The sequence below is a fragment of the Brachypodium distachyon genome, chromosome 2 (genome assembly GCF_000005505.3).
Source record: "Brachypodium distachyon strain Bd21 chromosome 2, Brachypodium_distachyon_v3.0, whole genome shotgun sequence".
Taxonomy (NCBI): Eukaryota; Viridiplantae; Streptophyta; class Magnoliopsida; order Poales; family Poaceae; genus Brachypodium; species Brachypodium distachyon.
Genome location: NC_016132.3, coordinates 14,716,233 through 14,735,242, shown reverse-complemented (window position 1 = coordinate 14,735,242; position 19,010 = coordinate 14,716,233). Strand labels below are relative to the sequence as shown.

Below are 19,010 nucleotides of genomic sequence, written 5' to 3'. Positions count from 1 at the left end.
TAGCAAGCGGATGTGTTCCATCAGTGCCTCCTCTATCTCGGATAACTTGATAGCTTCTCCCTACCATGACGCCATCTTCAATGCCGAAGCTAGCAGCTACACCCCATCTTCAATGTGCCGCCGTTGGATCAAGATATGACAGTTGGTGTTTCAACTTATCTTTAACTAGAAAAACAACTTTTCCGTAGCAATACCTATTAAAAATAAGTTATCGATCAGAATCTTATTTTAATAAGATTTAACACGTTTTTTAAATGGGTATGGCTATTTCTAAGTCGCAAGTTTTTAAAAAATGAACCTTAAATATCAGTCGACGTTTCATAACTGCTGGAGATCTGAGAGTCATCCTCGTTCTCTCATCTCTCACTTGCTATCATTGGATTAAAATCCTATGACTACTCTAACTAAAACATGGATTTATTAATAGCAAAACCGTTTTTAAAAGGACGGGTCTTCTGTAGTGAACAGACAAACAGCCAATTTATCGGAAAAGATGTTAAAAAAACCGCTTGCTCGAAAACAAAATATGACTTCTCAACGAAACCAAGCATGCATTCCTTGCATTTTATTGCTTTCTCACACGACATCCCAGCAGGCGCACGCGCACGCACACGCACACGCACACGGTCCAGCTACGACGCAGCACCCACCGCGAGACAGTTCGGCAAAGACAATCGTCACGGCAACAAGATTACAACAGTGAGCAGTCTTTCTGTCCCAGTCAAACCAGCGCAAACACTTGGAAGAAAAAAACTGGGCCGAGCCGCCGATGCGGATGAGGATCTGCTCTCTGGACCGCGCCACGCCTATGCCTACGCGCCGCGGCTCGGCTCGCCACCGCCGTCGCCGTGCTTTAGCCCGAACTCCCGGAAGCCGATCTCCATGTCGGCCATGGCGACGAGCAGCTCGGCGGCCTGCGCCGGCTCGAGGATCTCCACGGCGCGCTTCAAGGTGCGCAGCCGCAGCGCGTCGGCCCCTGCCACCACGGCCCCGGCGCGCCTCACGATCCCCTCCACGTCCAGATCCCCGTCTCCGCCAACGACGCCGTGGCCCTCCTGCAGCCGCGCCATCTCCCTTGAGAGCGCGTCTTCCTCGGCGACGGCGCGGCGCTGGAGCTCGTCGATCTGGGCCAGCTGGGCCGGGCTGAGGTCGCCCAGGTTGCCCGACCGCACGCCCAGGAGCAGGTCAGGGAGCTGCGCCTCGAACCGGCGGCTGGACTCGGTGTACAGCAGGTGGACCACCGTGGTCGGCCGCCACCCGGCCAGCCAGTAGGCGGCGCCACGCTCCGCGGGGCTCGCCCAGGGCGCCGACAGCAGCAGGACCGGGTCCAGCTCGGCCCGCGCGGCGCAGTAGTCGGAGAAGTGGGCCACGAAGCCGCCCGCCAGCTTCCCCAGCTGGGCCGGGTCGTCGCCGGCCCAGCGGGCCGACCGGAGGTCCCGCCGCAGGGAACGCAGCCCGCGGAACCAGAGCCGGAAGCGCCGCTGAGCCGCCTCCAGCTCCGCCTCCATTCCCGCGCTCATGTAAGTAAAACCCCCCCCCCCCAGCAAGGTAAAACGGACTTTCTCGCGCGTGCATCGGTGCTATTTATAAGTGGCGGCAGCGCGATCGCAGCCGTCGAGATGGACGAACTGACGGCTGAGGATGGTTCCTGGCCTGACGTATCAGAGGCTGATACATGGCGCGCATGCAGGGGGCACATCTGTGGGGGGCTGGGAGCCCGGTGGCCAGATGGCTCTGGACGGCGACGGCGTCACGCAAGAGGGAGAAAGCGGCAAGCAGCTCGCTTTACACTGACGTGTGGGCCCGTATTCCGTCGTTATATAACGGTATTGCGCCGCAACGATCGAGGTGATGATTAATCTGAGCAATAATTTGTCCTTTCTCCTCCTCTCCGGCTCGTGCCTAACTCAATTGTTCACACTATGGGTTCGACTCTTGCACACGCCAGGGCGAAAAGAACGACATGGACTGCGGCTAGATCGAGTCGGGGGCTGCAGAAAGAGAAATGTTTAGTTTCGTGGTAGCAAGCTGCAGTAGGAGTGCAGAACTATACTTGCATTCAGGAGTATTTAAATATTCAAACACCGAGGGCTCGTTCGAGTTAGTTGCTCCGATTCATATTAGTTACTGAAATATTATAAATATATATAGACATTTTTTAAACATAGATACATCCGTATTTAGATAAATTTGAGAACAAAGGTCAGAAGGAGAACATGATTTTAAGATTGTAGAGTAGAAATAGAAAACGTAAGAAACCCACATGTGCCAAACAAGGTGTAAGAGTTGAAATCTTGTAGAAAAATCATCTAAAACGCATGTAGAGTGAATGAGCCCTGAAATAGCAAACACAAGATTGAAATGTCATGATATGTTGTTTTCTACAGGAAGAAACCACCTGAATAAACTAATCGAGTTGGAAAAACATTAAAGGAAAAACAGACTCAATCTAGCATTAGAGGAAAAACAGAGAAAAACATTACGTGCATTGGTATAGTTATCATGGAAACAAAGGAATTTTTTCAAGTGATTAGATTTAGATGGAAAATTTACTTTGGAATTGAGAGCAGTAGAGATGCAAACGGGATCCCATTGATGGTCAACTTTTAGTTCAATTCTCAAGTCTTTTATCCAAATTTTTGCTCAAAATTTGAATTGAAGATTTGAAAAATGAACTAGAAGTGGGTTTTCGCGGAATCTGGTTTGCATCACTGCAGTGCAAAGTGAACCATAGGCAAATTTCCACTAAAATCTAATCCTACGAATGAAATAAGCCTACATAGAAAAAATTCTGAAGGATTAACTCATTTGAATCAAAAGAGTCTAGGAGATACTCCCCCCATTCATAAAAAGTGTCACACATTTTGTACTAAAATTAGTACTCCCTCCGTCCAACAAAAGATGTCTCAAGTTTGTCAAAATTTAAATGTATCTAGACATGACTTAGTGTATAGATGCATTCAAATTTAATCAAAGTTGAAACATCCTTTGTTCGACGGAGGGAGTACATATTTTGTACTAAATGTGGGAAACTTTTTATGTATCGGAAGGAGTATGATTATTTTTATACGCACCCCTAATGCATCCACGCCTTAGAAGATCGAAGATGTTTTCTGATGGTGTGTACTGGGGACGATAGGTGAATTAAGAATGCATGTTATTTTGTCATATTCTCGGTGTGTGAAGACAATGTGGATAGTGTCGTCTGCTAGTGCCCCCGGGGTCAGATTTCTACTTTCCATCGTCAATAATGGAGTTATCCATGTCGGGTTTGGCGGGCGTCCTGGCCTGACGAACAAACAAAGTAGAGAGAGTGTCGCTCTGACTTTGCCGCCCGAACAAACAGGCGTACGTTCCTTCCTATTCTACTCCGTAGTTTCCTGGTATTGCTACGTTTGCTGCACTCTGAAAAGCACAAATCCTTTGCAAATTTGGCCAGAAAATATGGACGGAAGTTCACGAGATGTGCACTGTATGGGGAAAGCCGCCGGCGAAATGGCCGTGTCTTCTGCTCTGATGGATCCCGAAGTGATTGGATTCCCAAAAAGTGAAGGATCCTTCTCTGACGGGTGCAGTCCTGGATAACGCGGCGGATGGTCGCCACCTCGTGTTCGTCGTGACCATACAGTCAAGCACGCAGGCAAACCACGCTCCGGTCGCTGTTGCTCATGTACGCCAGAGTTCTGTCAGGCAAAACAGAATTTCCATGGCTTTCGAGATGGCATTCCGTAGACTTTCCCTGCCAGGCCAGCAGACGGACAATGGCTCAAGGTGATCGACAGAAAGCGGCATCAACGTTTCTCGGAGTCTCGCATTCGGAGATCAGTTCCAGCCAAACACTCGTGTCTGCGATCTGCATAACCTGTGGCCCATGTTCTAGGACCTTATCTATCGTACATTCATACTGTCCTGTCCCCAGCATACTGATCATATCTAGTAGTACTACTAGTTCTGAAACACCAAGAATTGAAGCAGACAACTGCATTGCCCATGGGCTAAACCATCGGAGGATACTGCATATACACGTGGGTAGATATGTAGAAGTAGAATAGAGAAGAAGACCTTCAGGCTGCAATACAGCTCTCCAATGCAGGTCAGAGTGCACCGCAGGAGGATGGCAAATGTTCACACATGTTGTGATTAGTACTCGTTGACTTCAAGCAGCACTGACATTTGCTGAAAATTCTTCTGATAGATACCTACTCTTGGAATGACACTCAACGGAATCAGAGCAAGGACACGCATTATTCAAAGCCAATAGACTATCCATAATTTGAACTGATAGCCGGCGTTCGACTGGGCGATGGAGCCATGATAACATGGCACTAATATTAAGCGAAGGCAAACAATACAAGCTAACGCAAGTGATGAGCAGACACTGAGAAGAAACGCTGCGCGTAAGAGGGTGGAGAACCGAAGATATCGCGGCCCGGCCCAAATCGAGTCCACATGTTTTTTACTACTCCCATTTCTTCGAAGGCATCGTTTTATACCGTTTGAAACTACGCATGCAAATTGAGCTACATAATCTAGGCGATCACTAATCCGTTCGGTTATTTTTGCTGGCTGCTGTCACCACAGAACATGTGATTGGCAGATGAGCTGATAGTTAATCACCGAGAAGGAACATGACTGGAGGATAGAATTCTCCGAACCGAACTTGTCCACTGCTGTGTCCCAGGCAACGTGCCAAAGTATAAACAATTTTCAGCCTGTCACCTAAATCCAGTAAGGAAGTCACTGTTCTGACCGGTTCCTTTACGCGCGTCTTCTTTGACCTCCGTCTCCAGCGTTTTCCATCTGCTGCCCTGACCAATGCGCTGCAGCTTCTTCATCCCACCCCCCGTCTACCAAATGCAAATTGCACTAATACCAAGTTTCCGTTCGATCAACATCAACATCAGTTCAGTAAGATGACATGGTCATGGAAGCAGATAGTTCTGCACCTTCAGTCCGGCCAGATGAACCGGCAAGCAGTCACTTGCTGTTGCTGGACGTTGCCCCGAGAGAAAGAAAAAGTAAATCCGCTACGATTTCAGGCTTCGCGTGTCGCGACAGTGGTCTCGACCGCCTCAGTATCTTTTACCCTTCCGTATTATACGTAGAGTTTTGAAATTGTATGGAACTGCATGTTCAGTTAGCCTCAAAAAACAGGCGCGGTTCTGAAGAACTGTATTCTGCACTCAAAATAGCACAGCTGCACAGGCAGTCAGGCACGCGCGGCGCGGCTGGTAATCTTTTGCCCACGCCGTGCGTGATCCCGTGATTACGTCATGCTCCTGAGAATGGAAAAGGCTTCAATGCCGACGCGTCTCCAATAACTTGGGTCAGTCCCGTCTGCAGGATGAACAGCACGTCCCGCTTGCCTGCGTCCGGTGCGGTCGGAGCTACACAGGCCATGGACGTGCGGTCCGTCCATGGAGCCGTGCACGGCAGGACTCGCAGAGTCGCAGGCAGCAGTTTACTCGCTCTCGTCCGTCCGTCTCCTACCTGTCGGGAGCACTATCACTCCATATGTCCAATCCGATATAGTATAGCCATCGGCCAAGCCGGCTAATTTGTCCGGTCATCGCGCCGGAAACGCTGCGGCTCTTCCGGTCGTAAATCAAACCGGCCCGGGGACGCAACGTACATGGCGTGTAGCTCCTGCCCCAGCTCGCGCGTAGCTCCAGCGCCGAACTGCTGCTCGTGCTGGCTGGCTGCTGCTCCCCTTGGTCAGATCTCACGTTGCTTGTGTGAAGAATCCTTCCTTCCCCGGCAACCGACCGACCCGCCGCACAAGTTTCCGCCGGCGTTTCCCGGAACCGTTCGCAAAAAGCTGGGTGCGCACCAGCAACCAGCAAAGTCCAAGGCCACCAGTAGTAGTACAAGTGCGTGCGTGTGTGTACACAACTGCCGCACAAGGCCGGCGTGAAGCGGGGCGGGTACACAACTAAAGGCAAAGGAAAACGCCACGGAGATCCGGCGGGCGACGCGTCGGTACACGGTACCGGCCGTCCGTCCGGCCTGGAATTGATTGGTGGAGGGGACCCGCGTGGTAGCGTGGGGTACACGCAACGCAAGCTTTGCAAAGCCTGCGGCGTTGGACGCGGTCCGAGCCCGCCCCTGCGGCGCCGGTGGTTCCCAAGCCCGACGCGTCGGCCCGGCCGTCCGGCTCGGTGCGTGCGTGACAGCCCGAAGTAGCCCGTACTGACTGAGTATCTCGCTGGTCGCTACGCTATCGCGGCCGCCCGGCCCTCCGATTCAATGTTGACGGCTCCCGAGCGTGCCGTTTCCTCGCCGCCGGTCGCACGGGGCAGCCTAGCTATAGCTAGCAGGAGAGGACCACGTACGTACACGCGGTTCCCCTGACTTCTCTCCACGGCCGCGAGGGATTTATGGTGTTCTGTTCACCCACCGGTGCAGCGGGCACGGTTCCGTCGAGGATTTGACGCGAGCCCGTAACGTACGTACTGCTCTGTTCCCACGACGGCACCATGGCCGCTGCTATCTACCGGTGGAGTTTTACTTTCACCTGAATTTCACCGAAAGAACCATATTGTCAGTTCCAAAGCCCAGACGGTGATGATGACGCCAGGGGACAAACCAAAACGGTAAACGGATGATGAACCTCTAATCTTGATTTGCCACAAAATATACAGTAACGAATGATGTTTGATGGATGAATTGCCATTGGCGAGTGCATCCATCCACCGATCAATCCGAAGGACCGGCGCCTGCAGGCGGCAGCCGGCACCTGCTGCACGCCGATTAAATTTTGCCCACGCCGTCCGTCCGTCCGTCCTCTGTACCGAGCGACGGCACCAGAGGCGACAATAATTGCCCGCCCTGCCTGCTTGCACGCGGGCCCCGCGCCTCAGTCTCTTCACCCACCCACTCCACCGCGCCGAGTCTAGCTAGAAGCCTAGACTGGAGTACAGAGCGAGGAGCAGCGGTGTCTTCGGTTCGCGAGTCTCCTCTCCCTTCCCCATCATCCTCGGCGCGTTTCTCTCTCTCTCCTCTCCCCTCTTTCGGCGGCCCCGAAACGCAAACCGACCAACGGCGACCAGCTCACCCCCTGACACCGCGCCGCCCCACGCGAAATCCCCGCCTTGCCCCTGCCGCGTGCCGCCCCGGCCTGCTCCCCGGGGTAGGGGCAACGCGGTAATTTCCCACCCCCGCGCCAGCCACCGTATTCCGTCCGGTCTCCGGCTGTCGCCTGTCGCCGCGCTCTGCTTTGCCTGTGCCTGGCTGGCTGTCATTATCCCACCCGCCCTCCGAAACCCGAAAGTAATCGCCGGTTACCCGGTCAAACGCAATCCAACGGCGGCACGTCTCCGATCCGAATCCGGTCACCCACGACACACGAGAGCGAGCGAGATATGCCATGCCGATGCCGCCCCCCCCTCGCCGGTCACGCGTCACGTGCCGCGTGCGTGACGGACGGAACCCGGACCCCTCGCGGCCGGCGACCCCACCTCCCCCCTTCCCTCGCCGTGTCCTTTTATTCCAACCCCGAACCCCCCACCGCTCACATAGCCCACCGTCACGCGCGACTTCCCCGAGGCTCGCTCGGTCCTCTTCTCTCGGCGGGCGGGCTAGCTAGGGTTAGGGTTTGCTCCTGCGAGATCTGGTTCCGATGGAGGTGAGGGAGATGGCTGCGGCTGCTGCTGCGGCGGCGGCGGGAGGAGGGGGAGGAGGAGGAGGGGGAGGGTTTGGGAGGCTGCCGCCGCCCAACCCTAACCTGCCCTACCGGGAGGACTGCTGGAGCGAGGGCGAGACGGCGGCGCTGGTGGACGCGTGGGGCAGCCGCTACGTGGAGCTCAACCGCGGCAACCTGCGCCAGAAGCAGTGGCAGGAGGTGGCCAACGCCGTCAACTCGCGCCGCGGGGCCGCCGCGCGCCGCCGCCCGCCGCGCACCGACGTGCAGTGCAAGAACCGCGTCGACACCCTCAAGAAGAAGTACAAGGCCGAGCGCGTCCGCGGCGCGCCGTCGGGCTGGAGCTTCTTCGACGAGCTCGACCGACTCGTCGGCCCCACCCTCAACTCCGCCGCCAACAAGCGGCCCTCGCCGGCGATGGCCCCGCACCTCGCCCTGCCCGTCCATCCTTCTTCTACCGCCGCGAGGAAGTACCCGTCGCCTTCTTCCTCGCCGTCCCCGCCCCCGCCCATGGCTCTGCCCCTCCCCAGCTACCGCCGCGGGGCGCTGCTCCCTGCCGCTGCGTTCATCCAGCAGGAAGCCGCTGCCGCCGCTGCAGCGGTGTCTGATTCGGAGGACTCTGGTGATCATCCTGGTGGTAACAACAACAACAACCACCATGACAACTTGCGGAGGTCACCGTCGCGTTCTGTCTCGTCGGCGCGCTCCGGCGGTAGCAACAAGCGTCCCTTTCGTCGCGAGGCTGGCGGTGATGGGGATAGTGGTGTCAGCGAGCTGGCGAGGGCAATTGAGGCTTTTGCAGAGATGTATGAGCGCGTGGAGAGTGCGAAACAAAAGCATTCGCTAGAGATGGAACGCGAGCGAATTGACTTCCTGAAGCAGCTGGAGGTGAAGCGCATGGAGAACTTCGTCGATGCGCACGTGAAGCTCGCAAGGGTGAAGCGCACGAAGAAGAGCGGAGGGGCTGCATCCAATGGTGCTGGTGGAGTGGAGCTGATTTCATCCGTTGCTGCGCTGCCTTTCCTTTCCAACTCCAATTACCTCTGATGCGGACGAGGGTTTTAGGTAAAGTATGTTTTAGCATTTCAGTTTAGAACATTGCTGTAGATTGTTTTTGTTCGTTTATGTGATCTGTGGCTACTATTGTTTCTGTAATGCTAATGTTGATGTGCTAAAATTACAAGTTATGTGGCATGATGTTGGCTGTTAGTTAATGTTTCAGACTTTCAGTGATAGTGACAGGATTGGTATGCTTGTGTAGAGGCATAATTTAATCTGACATTCTTGTATACAATGACATTTTAATAAGTGGAACTTATTGTTACTATGTTTGGCCTTAATGGTGGGAAGGTCCACACATGTAAGCTGTTGTGTTCTGAGTATATCCATTGATGTTTATAGGTTGTGGAATAAAGGTACTTTCAGTTTGTTTGGGGAAGTGCTGATTTCCTGACAATGCAATTCAATAAGCCTTTCCTTCATATGGGTGTAAACAAGCTTGGGTGAGCCCGACTTGATTGTTCTGAGCAATATGTTACATACATGTCCGTTTATCTACAGTCAAGGTTTAATAATCTAGCTAATCTCGATAAGGATCTTGGTAAACAATTGGCTCGAGTTGCTGCGGAGGATTAGCAACAAAAAAGTTTAGATACTGTTGCTTCGGAAAATCTAGCGAGTATGTCTGAAGTTTCGTTGCCGAAGTCCGACCACCCCATATGTTGTGCATTTTGGACTATTTTATGTTACAATGGCCTTAGCCCAAATGTGCGATAACCTTCATAAATAAGGCTTTCGGTCCTGTTGAGCATTGATATTCACATATAAGATCTATCCTGGTGTAGGCTTTGTGAGATTCTATTTATATTTTGTGTCTTCAGTAGATAATGTTTGGTGGATGTTTTCGTCGTGTGTTTTTCTATTTAATTTTGTGCATTGATGAGATATGTTGACCATCTCGTTATGATTGTAGATTTAAGTACTTATGTATCTTATCGTTTGGTTCTCTGGGTTTTTGGGTGTGATAAAATTTACAGAATTATAATTGTGCAGCTCTGTTATGTCATAGGTGTTATTAAAAGATTGAACTAACTAATCATAGTTTCTATCTTGAGCTTTTAGTGTTTCTTATTACTCCCTCCGATCCATAAAATGTGTCGCCCACCTAGTACAAAATTTGTGCTAACTTAGTACAAAATGGGCGTCACCTTTTATGGATCGGAGGGAGTACATTTTTGTCATGACAAATGAAAGACCATAATGTATGGTCTAATAATAGTTTTTCTTCAATTCTGTCTGTATGATGAAAATACTTATATTCTTTTCCTGGAAATCATGACTGGGTGACATATGATGGTATTGCCTGGAATCTGTTAGGATCAAATTGATACCGACGAACCACTTGGTGACTCAGAGTTAAAATCGATCTGGGACACTCTCTGTGCTGTTTCACTAGGAGTCACTTGGATGCACATGCGCTGGTTTTCACTTCCTTTCCGTACTAGAATTCCTTTCTCATGTCTTAGTGAGAATCGTTAGGGTGAATTATGTCCAGCCTAAGAGTACGTGTATCGCCAAAATAAGCATAAGCTTGAGTCAACAGGTAACCTCTTAGTTTCTGGTCCCATTTATCTACAGGTAACCCAGCTCCTCAGAGACCGATAAATAAGCTTGTTTAATGAAACTTAACCTTTTTTTTGCTGTAAGCCTAACAATTACGAGTCAGTATTATTATATAAAGATATATCTTCTATACTTGTCTTGGCATGTAAGATTTATCAAATTGCTTTGTAACTGAAGTTTCCAGTACTGAAATTTTGACATATCTTATCCATTGTAAATCTTTCCGATCGCTGAACCCAGATTTCTCTTGATTGGCTTTCCAAAGAATGTAATGCATGCTTCCTTGTGGATTGTTGTGTGATTCCCATGGATGATCTGCCTTGCCTTGTTCTCTGCATGATTGCTGATGGGCCTGTGTTAAGCTTTGCCCCTGTTAACTGCTATGTTTAAGCGTAGACTGATAGAAAATCAGTTTGTTTGGAGCCTGTATAGCAAATTTGTAATGTTACTGTTTGGTGAAGCGATCAATTGACTCTTGTCCATTGTCTCTTCTACAGATTATCATTTGAAGATGATCAGTTAATGACATGGCGTTGCTCTTGCTCTCCAATGATGGCGTGCTCCACCTGCCCCCACCATCCTTGGGATATTCTGAAGCGAAAGCTCGTGTTCTTAGGTGCATTGTAGTTTTTAGTCTGGTAATAATTAATTCTGAAGAGTATGAAAGGTCAAAGACTAAAAATTGTTAGTGTAAATCCATGTTGACATTGAGTCGTTGAGGTATGTTCGTGCAATTCATCTATTATTTTGTTGACAATGTAGGCATGCAACTCTGACCTTCTGTTTTATTAGAAAAAATATGTCAAACTGTTCCCTGTTCTTCCTATTGTCTGGATTCATGTGCATCTGGATTTCCTTGTGATCATGTGCAGATTTAATACTCCCTGTTGTATCTTCTCTTTCATTGTGATCTCAGGATCCGACTTGTGAAACTATTCTTTACCAGTTGTACTCCGTAGTTCGGTGAAGTAGCAAGTACTGGGGAAATCCAGTGTTATTTATCTATCTTGATTCTTGAGCATAGTTTTGCACGCTATCTGTTGTAAATAAGACAGGACTGGATACTTGTCTTGAAATCCTCCTGTAGTCTGGGCACATGCGACATGCTTTACCAGATTACAGCGAATACAGTGGAATCTAGCCCTGAGCAAATACTATGCCGAATTTCTGGCTGTGTCTCGTCGCTGTTGTTCTTGTTCCTGCCTTCGCTTCGGTAGCAGAGGAAGTGCGTGATTTCTCTTCGCTTCGAGCGACTGGCAACGGAGATGCTCTGATGCCCGTGCCCGACTGCCCGTGCTTCGAAAATAATACTTTTCAACTCTTAGAAAGCGTATGCTCTCAATTTGTTTCGAGTTCCTCCAAAGTTCTAAAAAACTTGAAAAACATGTTACGGAGTACCATGCAAAACCGGTTTGGCCAGCCAAACCTTTTCGACCAGGCGGCTTAGCGTGGGATTGAAGCTGCGGAGAATAATCGAGCTTTCCCCCACCTTCCTTTTCGCCTGAGATCCTTCCACGACGAGCGCGCACAACACAAAGTCACAAGTTGGCCGTTGCAATTAGGCAAACCCAAAGGTTGTTCTTCTCCGTGCTCTCTCTCTCTGCACATGCATAAATTGTGTGCTCCCTTCGCGTGGAGAGATGCTCTCCCTGGCTCACCTAAAACGAACACCGTTTTTTTTTAATCTCCGCTGCAGCAGCCCTCGTACTACTAGTAGTACTATTATACCGTTTATTACGTCGGAAAATCATTTCTAGGGTTTTTTTATTCACCGAACAACTTCTGTTTTGTCCAAGTACACGAATTTTATTTTAAACATAGTGGCCATGACTTCGTATTTTGATTTCGCCGTGTGCGTATTCAAATTCACAATCCAGCAGACTCTGGGCCTATTTGTTTGGACTTCTGTTTCAGTTTTTGGTACTTTTAGCAATCTCAAAAGCACTTTTTCTGTTTAGCACGTCCGAAGGTGCTTCTCAGCTTCATGTGTAAACAGTGTTTAGCATGTTCGGAGGTGCCTCTCAGCTTCACGTGTAAACAGAAAAGATGCTTTTAAGATTGCCAGATGCAAAAAAACTGAAATAGAAGGACAAACAAACAGGTCGGTAGAGTATAAAACGAAAACACCAGCTCAAGAGGAAAAGGAAAATATCAGCAGCAGCGGCTGTAGCGTGGAGTTTATAAATACGTGGTACACAGTATCGGACCCTGACCCATTTCTGTTCGTTCGTCGCCTCCTCCCCCGGCTCGCCCTCCCCGACAGATCGACGACTCCTTTGACCTCTCTCGCGCTGTCTTCTCCTCCGTCGCCGCGCGAAGCTCGAGGCGGTCCCTCCCCCCCTCCCCTCTAGGCTCTCGCTCCAGCCCCGGCCGGACTCCATGGCCAACAGCAACCTCCCGCGCCGGATCATCAAGGTGCGCGCGCCCTACCCCGCGATCCGATCGCCCCTCACCCCCCCAGATCTACAGCCGTTTCTGAGACTCTAACGCGATATGATAACCTTATCGTCTGGTTATTCCTTGTGCGTGGTGCCTAATCTGTTCGGAATTTGGATCTGCTGCAGGAGACGCAGCGGCTGCTCAGCGAACCAGGTTCGTTTTCCTAGAATTCGATGCTCCTGTTGTGTTGTCCGCGTTCGAGCCTCGGATGTTTGTGCTGATTCGTGTGTTGGGGGGGTGCGTGCAGCGCCGGGGATTAGCGCGTCGCCGTCGGAGGAGAACATGCGCTACTTCAATGTCATGGTCCTTGGTCCGGCGCAGTCTCCTTATGAAGGTAAAACCTCCTTTTCATTTTATTTCTGTTGGAATGTTTCGTATGCCGATAACCCTGTAATACTTTGGAGCACGAATGCGTAGTTCTGTGGCAATTTAGGACTGTAACTGTGGTCACCGCGTCCCCATTTTCGTATCTATGGCTCTTTTTGTTTGTAAAATGCTGCAAATATGTAGTAAAACATCACAGATGGATGATCATATCAGGATGGTCACATAAAGGTGTTGTTCTAGTGCTGCCGGAACTATACACTTCTAAACTTATGTTTGCTAGACCAGCAATCCGACCATCTTGTACCCAGCTGTTCCAGTGGTAATTGTACTCTTCTGTGCCTTTTGGATTCTATACTTTGAGATTCTGCTTTGTTGAATCCATCACAAAATATAGCTTGACAAGTCCATTTCATCGGTTATCTTAAGCTCTAGTGAACCTGGTTTTTTATTTGTAGAAGTTATTCCACATAGGAAGACTGCCTTTTGTAGAGTTGCTTGTGCCGAACCAGTTCACCCAAAAGTCTAAGCTGATGGGGAAACGAGTGCAATTCATTTCGTACTTCAACACTCCCCCTCATGGATCAAAAGTGCCTTTTTATTATATTGAGCTTGAACTCGGGACCTCTTGGCTCGGATACCATGGAGAGTTGCATATGGGCCGAACCAGTGCCCCTAAAAGCCTAAGCTGATGGAGAAATGAGGGCAATTCACCTTATACTTCAACAGTTATACCTGCTATTAGTTTAGATATGATATGGGGCACAAGTTTGTAGTTTCCTTAACATGCTAGATCTACAACTGTACCATATATCAGTAACCTATGGGAATTGAATGTCTTGGGTTTCCTTAACCTTTGCGATTACTGAAGTTTACTGATATACGGCACAAGGAACTATCTACCATGTTTCCATGCAACATGGAGTAATGAAATGCGGTGCATGTATATGATAAATGGTACACAGAACGACCTGTTTTCCTATTGTTAGACAGTACATTTGTCACTATGTTATCTTATTTATTTAAGCTTGGTTTACTTATCTTTGTATACTGTATTTGCTTATGACATTTTTAATTGGGTGAAACATTATTTTGTTTAGTTGTCTGTGTCTGGTCCTCCTGATATTTCTTCTAATATGTGTTGGACAGGTGGAGTTTTCAAGCTTGAACTTTTCTTACCTGAGGAATATCCGATGGCTGCTCCAAAAGTAATTTTTTGATCAAGTATTAGTGGATGGTTGTTTAAGAAGTTATTAGTTTGACACATATTGTGATGGATTTTCTTGTCCCGGTAGGCTCCTTGATGTGGAATTTGGTTCATTTCCTAGTTGTAAGTTGTAACTGAAATTTGAGTTCAAAATCTGGCAGAGCGATCTTCGCAATGATTTTATCATGCTATGGTGCGACAGTGGGATGGACGTTTAATTATGCCTGTGGTTAACCGAAACCAGCAATTTATTGTGACATCTTATTTTGGGCAGCGCCCATGTTTGTTGTTGATATGTACCATTAATAGATTTGCATACCATCTTTGTGATCAGGAATACTGAATGCCCATGTTTAGTATTGTGTTAATACTTTTCGTATCCATACTAGATTTCTCTCTCCGTTCACTTAACTAATCTCCTTTGCACAGTTCCGTACTTTACTTTACTTAATTGGCAATGCTATATTTGGAGTGTACTGACATTGTGATATATCATCTGAGACTCAGACTAATACTCCCTCCGATCCATATTAATTGTCTCAAATTTGCCCAAATATGGATGTATCTATGGCTAAAAAATTGTCTAGATACATGTAATATTTCGACAATTAATATGGATCGGAGGGAGTAGTAATTTCCATCATGTTAAATAAGAGGTAGCTGAATATTTTGTTCTCAACTCCTGTCCTTGGACTGTTTTACTCTTACGGATATCAACATGGTTGTTTTAGTTTTAGTGTGACACTGTCGTCTAACCAAAGTAGTTACACAATTCTATTTGACTTTTCTGTATGTTGTCTCTGTTGTGATTCTTTCTGATGGACATCACTCTTTGGTTATTCCTGACGCAGGTTAGGTTTCTCACAAAAATATACCATCCCAACATTGACAAGGTAGGGAACTGATATTCTCAATGGAACTTCATTCGATAACAGTTTCTCATTTCGGATTGACTTGCACTGCAGCTTGGTAGGATATGCCTCGATATCCTGAAGGACAAATGGAGCCCAGCTCTTCAGATACGTACTGTTCTTTTGAGGTAGCAACCTCTTCTGTCTTCCGTGGCATGTTTGGCCAAATAGTTTCATTATAGTTCATGATCGTATCATATTATCGTATTTCCAGAGGGTTGCTTCTTGTATCCACTATTGTATACTCTTTTTTTTTTGCCTCTTTACAATGTTTGGTCTGCAGCATTCAGGCACTGCTGAGCGCTCCGAATCCAGATGATCCGCTCTCAGAAAACGTGGCAAAACACTGGAAATCCAATGAAGCTGAAGCTGTCGAGACAGGTAACTGAAAATTCAGCCAACAAAGCCGCACGCTAACACTGCACTTTGATACACTAGCATGTCATTTTGCTCCACTTTTCATTGCTTTTTGTACCTAACATGTCAATTTTTTTTTTGCTTTGCAGCGAAGGAGTGGACTCGCCTGTATGCCAGTGGTGCTTGACAAGCCAGCGCTGTTATGCATGTAATAACACCATGTCATATCTGGGCCTAATCGAAAACCATTTGCTTGATAAGAACAAACTCGAAGTGTTTTGCGATGGAAGAAAGTGTCCAAAGCTATAAACAGTTCGAGTTCCTGATTGTATTTGAGGTGCATGTTCCAGCACCTGCCACTGCTGTGCCACTCTAGCAAAATCTGTTGCCGCTTATGTAACTTGCTGTGTCCTTTCTTCATCTTCAATTATTTCCCAGTTAACTCGCCCGCAGCATTCTGAGCATGTAAGATATCCAAACATAGTCACCGGTAGTCCGATACCCTGTCTGTGTTCTTCCTTGAAGAACACTTCTGATGAATTGCATTTGCGTCGGTACATGTTTTATGGGTTCGTTGGCTGAATTAGTAATTGACAATGAGACACTCCTCGGTTCCTGTTTCTCTTTCCTTTTGCCTTGGTGGAGCCAAACAGAGCACTCTTTCTGTGGTGCAAAGTGAAACGATAACAAGGAACATAATTACATAATCATTCTTGTCTTGTAACCGCGCTATTGGGGATTCAGTTCTGCTGGACGGATATTTTATTTTTAGGGGAAAGGCCAGCTTTATTCAACACCAACTTGAACAGGAATACAAGTAATGCATGGGGTACTTAAAAGCCAAATATGATGGCCAACAGAAAGCGGTAACTCCGCTCTAACTAGATTATGAGCATCTCTATAAAGAGTTCTCTTCTCACGTCTGAAAACAGCATCACGGAACTGATCCTTCCTTGCCACAATATCCTTAATGATCGCACTATAATAGCAAAGATCATCTTGTTGTAGACTCTTGATAACCGTTAAGCAGTACGAAACAACACAAACTTTTGAGATGTTAAGGTCCAAGGCCAGAGACAAGCCTTCATTACATGCCAATGCTTCAAGTATTGTAGGGTCGGTCATGCCCTCGATTGTAATCGAAGAGGCTCTCATGAATCTTCCACATTCATCGCGACAGACCGCAGCACAAGAACCACCTGCACCTGACCTTGCAACTCCAGCATCCGCATTAATTTTACACATACCAGCCGACGGAGGAGACCAGCGGTTGGTGGGCGGGACAAGGCGACCACCACCAGGAGGAGGCTCCGGTGTCACAGCATGGACAACATCACGAATGAGAGACAAATCATCAAGGAAACGTTGGATAAATGCAAAAGTGGACAGCGGGTTTTTGAACTTCTCTTCATGTATTGCGAGCTGGACGGATGAGCAGCATAATCTGGGCCAGGCCACGACGACACGCGTTACCAGGCTTTGAAGCGGCCCGGCCCACGATAATTCACGCATCCACATATCCACTATACCCGGCTCTTCGCGTTTTCTTCTGCAAGGGTCACGTCTCTGCTGCGCCTGCACAACATCTGCACTTGCATTGCGCTCCCAAACAAGGGTCCTCTTGCTTACCAGAAGACGACGACTTGAGGTTGTGTAGCTCTCCCCAGTTCTGACGTCACGTGAACACTATACCCCCGATGTCCAGTAGTTTCCCCATGGTCTCCTCAGTTTGGAACTGTCCGTGGATTTTGATCGAACACCTACCCTGCCCACACCCTTTTTCGTTGTCCATATCCCGCTCTCGACATACATCGATCGGCCCGGCGTCTACATGCATGCCACGCACCCTGGTACACCGTTCCATCACATCTCGATGAATCCAGTACGTGGTAGTCCTGTAGTCTAGGAGTACCACGTCTTTAGAGCGAGAGATGCATTGCACCTCCCACATAGAGTATGAACTTCCCCTGCTTGCACTTGTCACTAGGAGTTGTACTGACCATAGCTATGGTCAGTATTCCTTCCGTTTCATAATTTTTGTCGGACTATTACATGTATATAAACGTTTTTAAAAAATAAATATATTTATTTTTGGATAAATTTGAGGCAAGAATTTGGAACGGAGAGAGTAGCTGACTGGGACGCTGGCATTGCCATTGGCATGCACATGCCGGGCCACGAGCGAAAAGAAGAGGCTTTCTCTCTAGCTCCGTCTTATCTGCATGCATGCGACGTACGTACTTCAAGTCCTCGAGAGCCCACGAGGACATGCATGCATGCGCAGCGCGGAGGGTGGCCGGGGTGGGGTGGGTGCGAATGGATAAAGGGATAAATAAGCTAGCTGCCAATTTCACCAATTTTCACCAATTGACTTGTCTAGTCGGGGAAACGTGCGTAGGCGGTCACGAGTTGCTCGTTTGCTCCTGGCGCAAGTAAATACATCCACCTGGCGCGAACGGGCAGAGAGATTCTCTCTGCACACGAGATGCTCAAAAGCTCAATCCTCTCCTCTGTATGCCGCCGATAGAAGAAGCTGGTAATTATTGCATGATTCTTTGGAGCCGACAGCCCCCCGTGGCAGAGGGGTGGCATGGCAGGCGCGCAGGTACGTAGGTATTGGTGGGTACAGCCCGTTCCACGAATGGGCGGTCCATAGCACGCAGCTAGCTCCCCGGAGGGGGGCAGCAGGAAGAGACGGTGCCTCAGTGCCTGTAAAAATCTGTAATGGAGCGCTCGCTCGCTCAGTGAACCCGATTCCGATCCACTGGGGTTAAGCTCAAACTGGTTCAGGGTCGAAATATTAATTGCTTGTAATAAGATGCGGCTATTCCCGGGCTCCTATACTTTCACCGTCCAGCAAAAGATGTCTCAAGTTTGTCAAAATGTTGATGTATGTAGACATGACTTGATGTATAGATGCATTCAAATTTAATCAAAATTCAGACATCCTTTGTTAGACGAAGGAAGTACTTTATTTTAGGAACAATGATCACACACGACGTACACCGCCGTGCGCACACACTCACACGGATGACCAGAATCGTGAAAACGTTTTGAGATCGACGAAGTCACTGACGCTTCAGTGTGAAGCGTGAACGGATTGCATCTCCTACTGCCAAAAGAAATTCGGCTCAAATGAGACACGCCGAGGGTCAAACCTGGGGTTCGATCCTTGGTAGGTTTTGGGGTGCAGCCACCACCCTAAACCATAAAAATGATGACTCTTAGTCAAATTGTATTAATCCATTCCATTCCAAAAAGAGTTCGACAAAAATTTGCTAAGCTCGGTATCCACAGTTGAATGTCCAATAACCCGCCACGCAAGGGCGGAATTTGCACCGTGAACAATATTTAAACTATGAAAATACACTTATCACAATCCAAAAAAAGAAGGTCGATATCTGCATACAGCATGGTAGGTTCCCGGTGGAATTTTATTATCGAATGTGGGGATTCAGAAAACGGTTTGCTATTAAGAAGTCGCTTGTTTCTTAGTTAGCGATCAGCTGAC

General features: G+C 48.4%; 3 protein-coding genes across 5 annotated transcripts; 2 read left to right on the top strand and 1 right to left on the bottom strand.

Moving 5' to 3' along the window:
• Positions 1-509: 509 nt before the first annotated feature.
• LOC104582592 (transcription factor LG2) lies at positions 510-1,552 on the bottom strand. Its single transcript, XM_010232733.2, has one exon. The coding sequence runs from the start codon at positions 1,518-1,520 to the stop codon at positions 813-815; it is 708 nt and encodes a 235-aa protein (XP_010231035.1). The 5' UTR covers positions 1,521-1,552; the 3' UTR covers positions 510-812.
• Positions 1,553-6,920: 5,368 nt separating this feature from the next.
• Positions 6,921-11,139, top strand: LOC100826225 (trihelix transcription factor ASIL2). Of its 3 annotated transcripts, XR_002963692.1 has the most exons (3): positions 6,921-8,704; positions 9,041-9,141; positions 10,759-11,139. XR_002963692.1 is itself a non-coding variant. In XM_014899701.2 (2 exons), the coding sequence occupies exon 1, from the start codon at positions 7,619-7,621 to the stop codon at positions 8,684-8,686; it is 1,068 nt and encodes a 355-aa protein (XP_014755187.1). In that variant the 5' UTR covers positions 6,922-7,618; the 3' UTR covers positions 8,687-8,709; positions 10,759-11,139. The 3 variants fall into 3 exon arrangements, 2 of the variants coding, with proteins under 2 accessions (XP_014755187.1, XP_014755186.1); XM_014899701.2 differs by lacking the exon at positions 9,041-9,141 and having other exon boundaries at positions 6,922-8,709; XM_014899700.2 differs by lacking the exon at positions 9,041-9,141 and having other exon boundaries at positions 6,924-8,704.
• Positions 11,140-12,462: 1,323 nt separating this feature from the next.
• LOC100825911 (ubiquitin-conjugating enzyme E2 36) lies at positions 12,463-16,071 on the top strand. Its single transcript, XM_003567861.4, has 8 exons — positions 12,463-12,676; positions 12,826-12,853; positions 12,948-13,034; positions 14,174-14,232; positions 15,083-15,124; positions 15,197-15,270; positions 15,426-15,523; positions 15,649-16,071. Exons 1-8 carry the CDS (start codon positions 12,641-12,643, stop codon positions 15,684-15,686), a joined length of 462 nt encoding a protein of 153 aa, XP_003567909.1. The 5' UTR covers positions 12,463-12,640; the 3' UTR covers positions 15,687-16,071.
• The last annotated feature ends 2,939 nt before the right edge of the window (positions 16,072-19,010 follow it).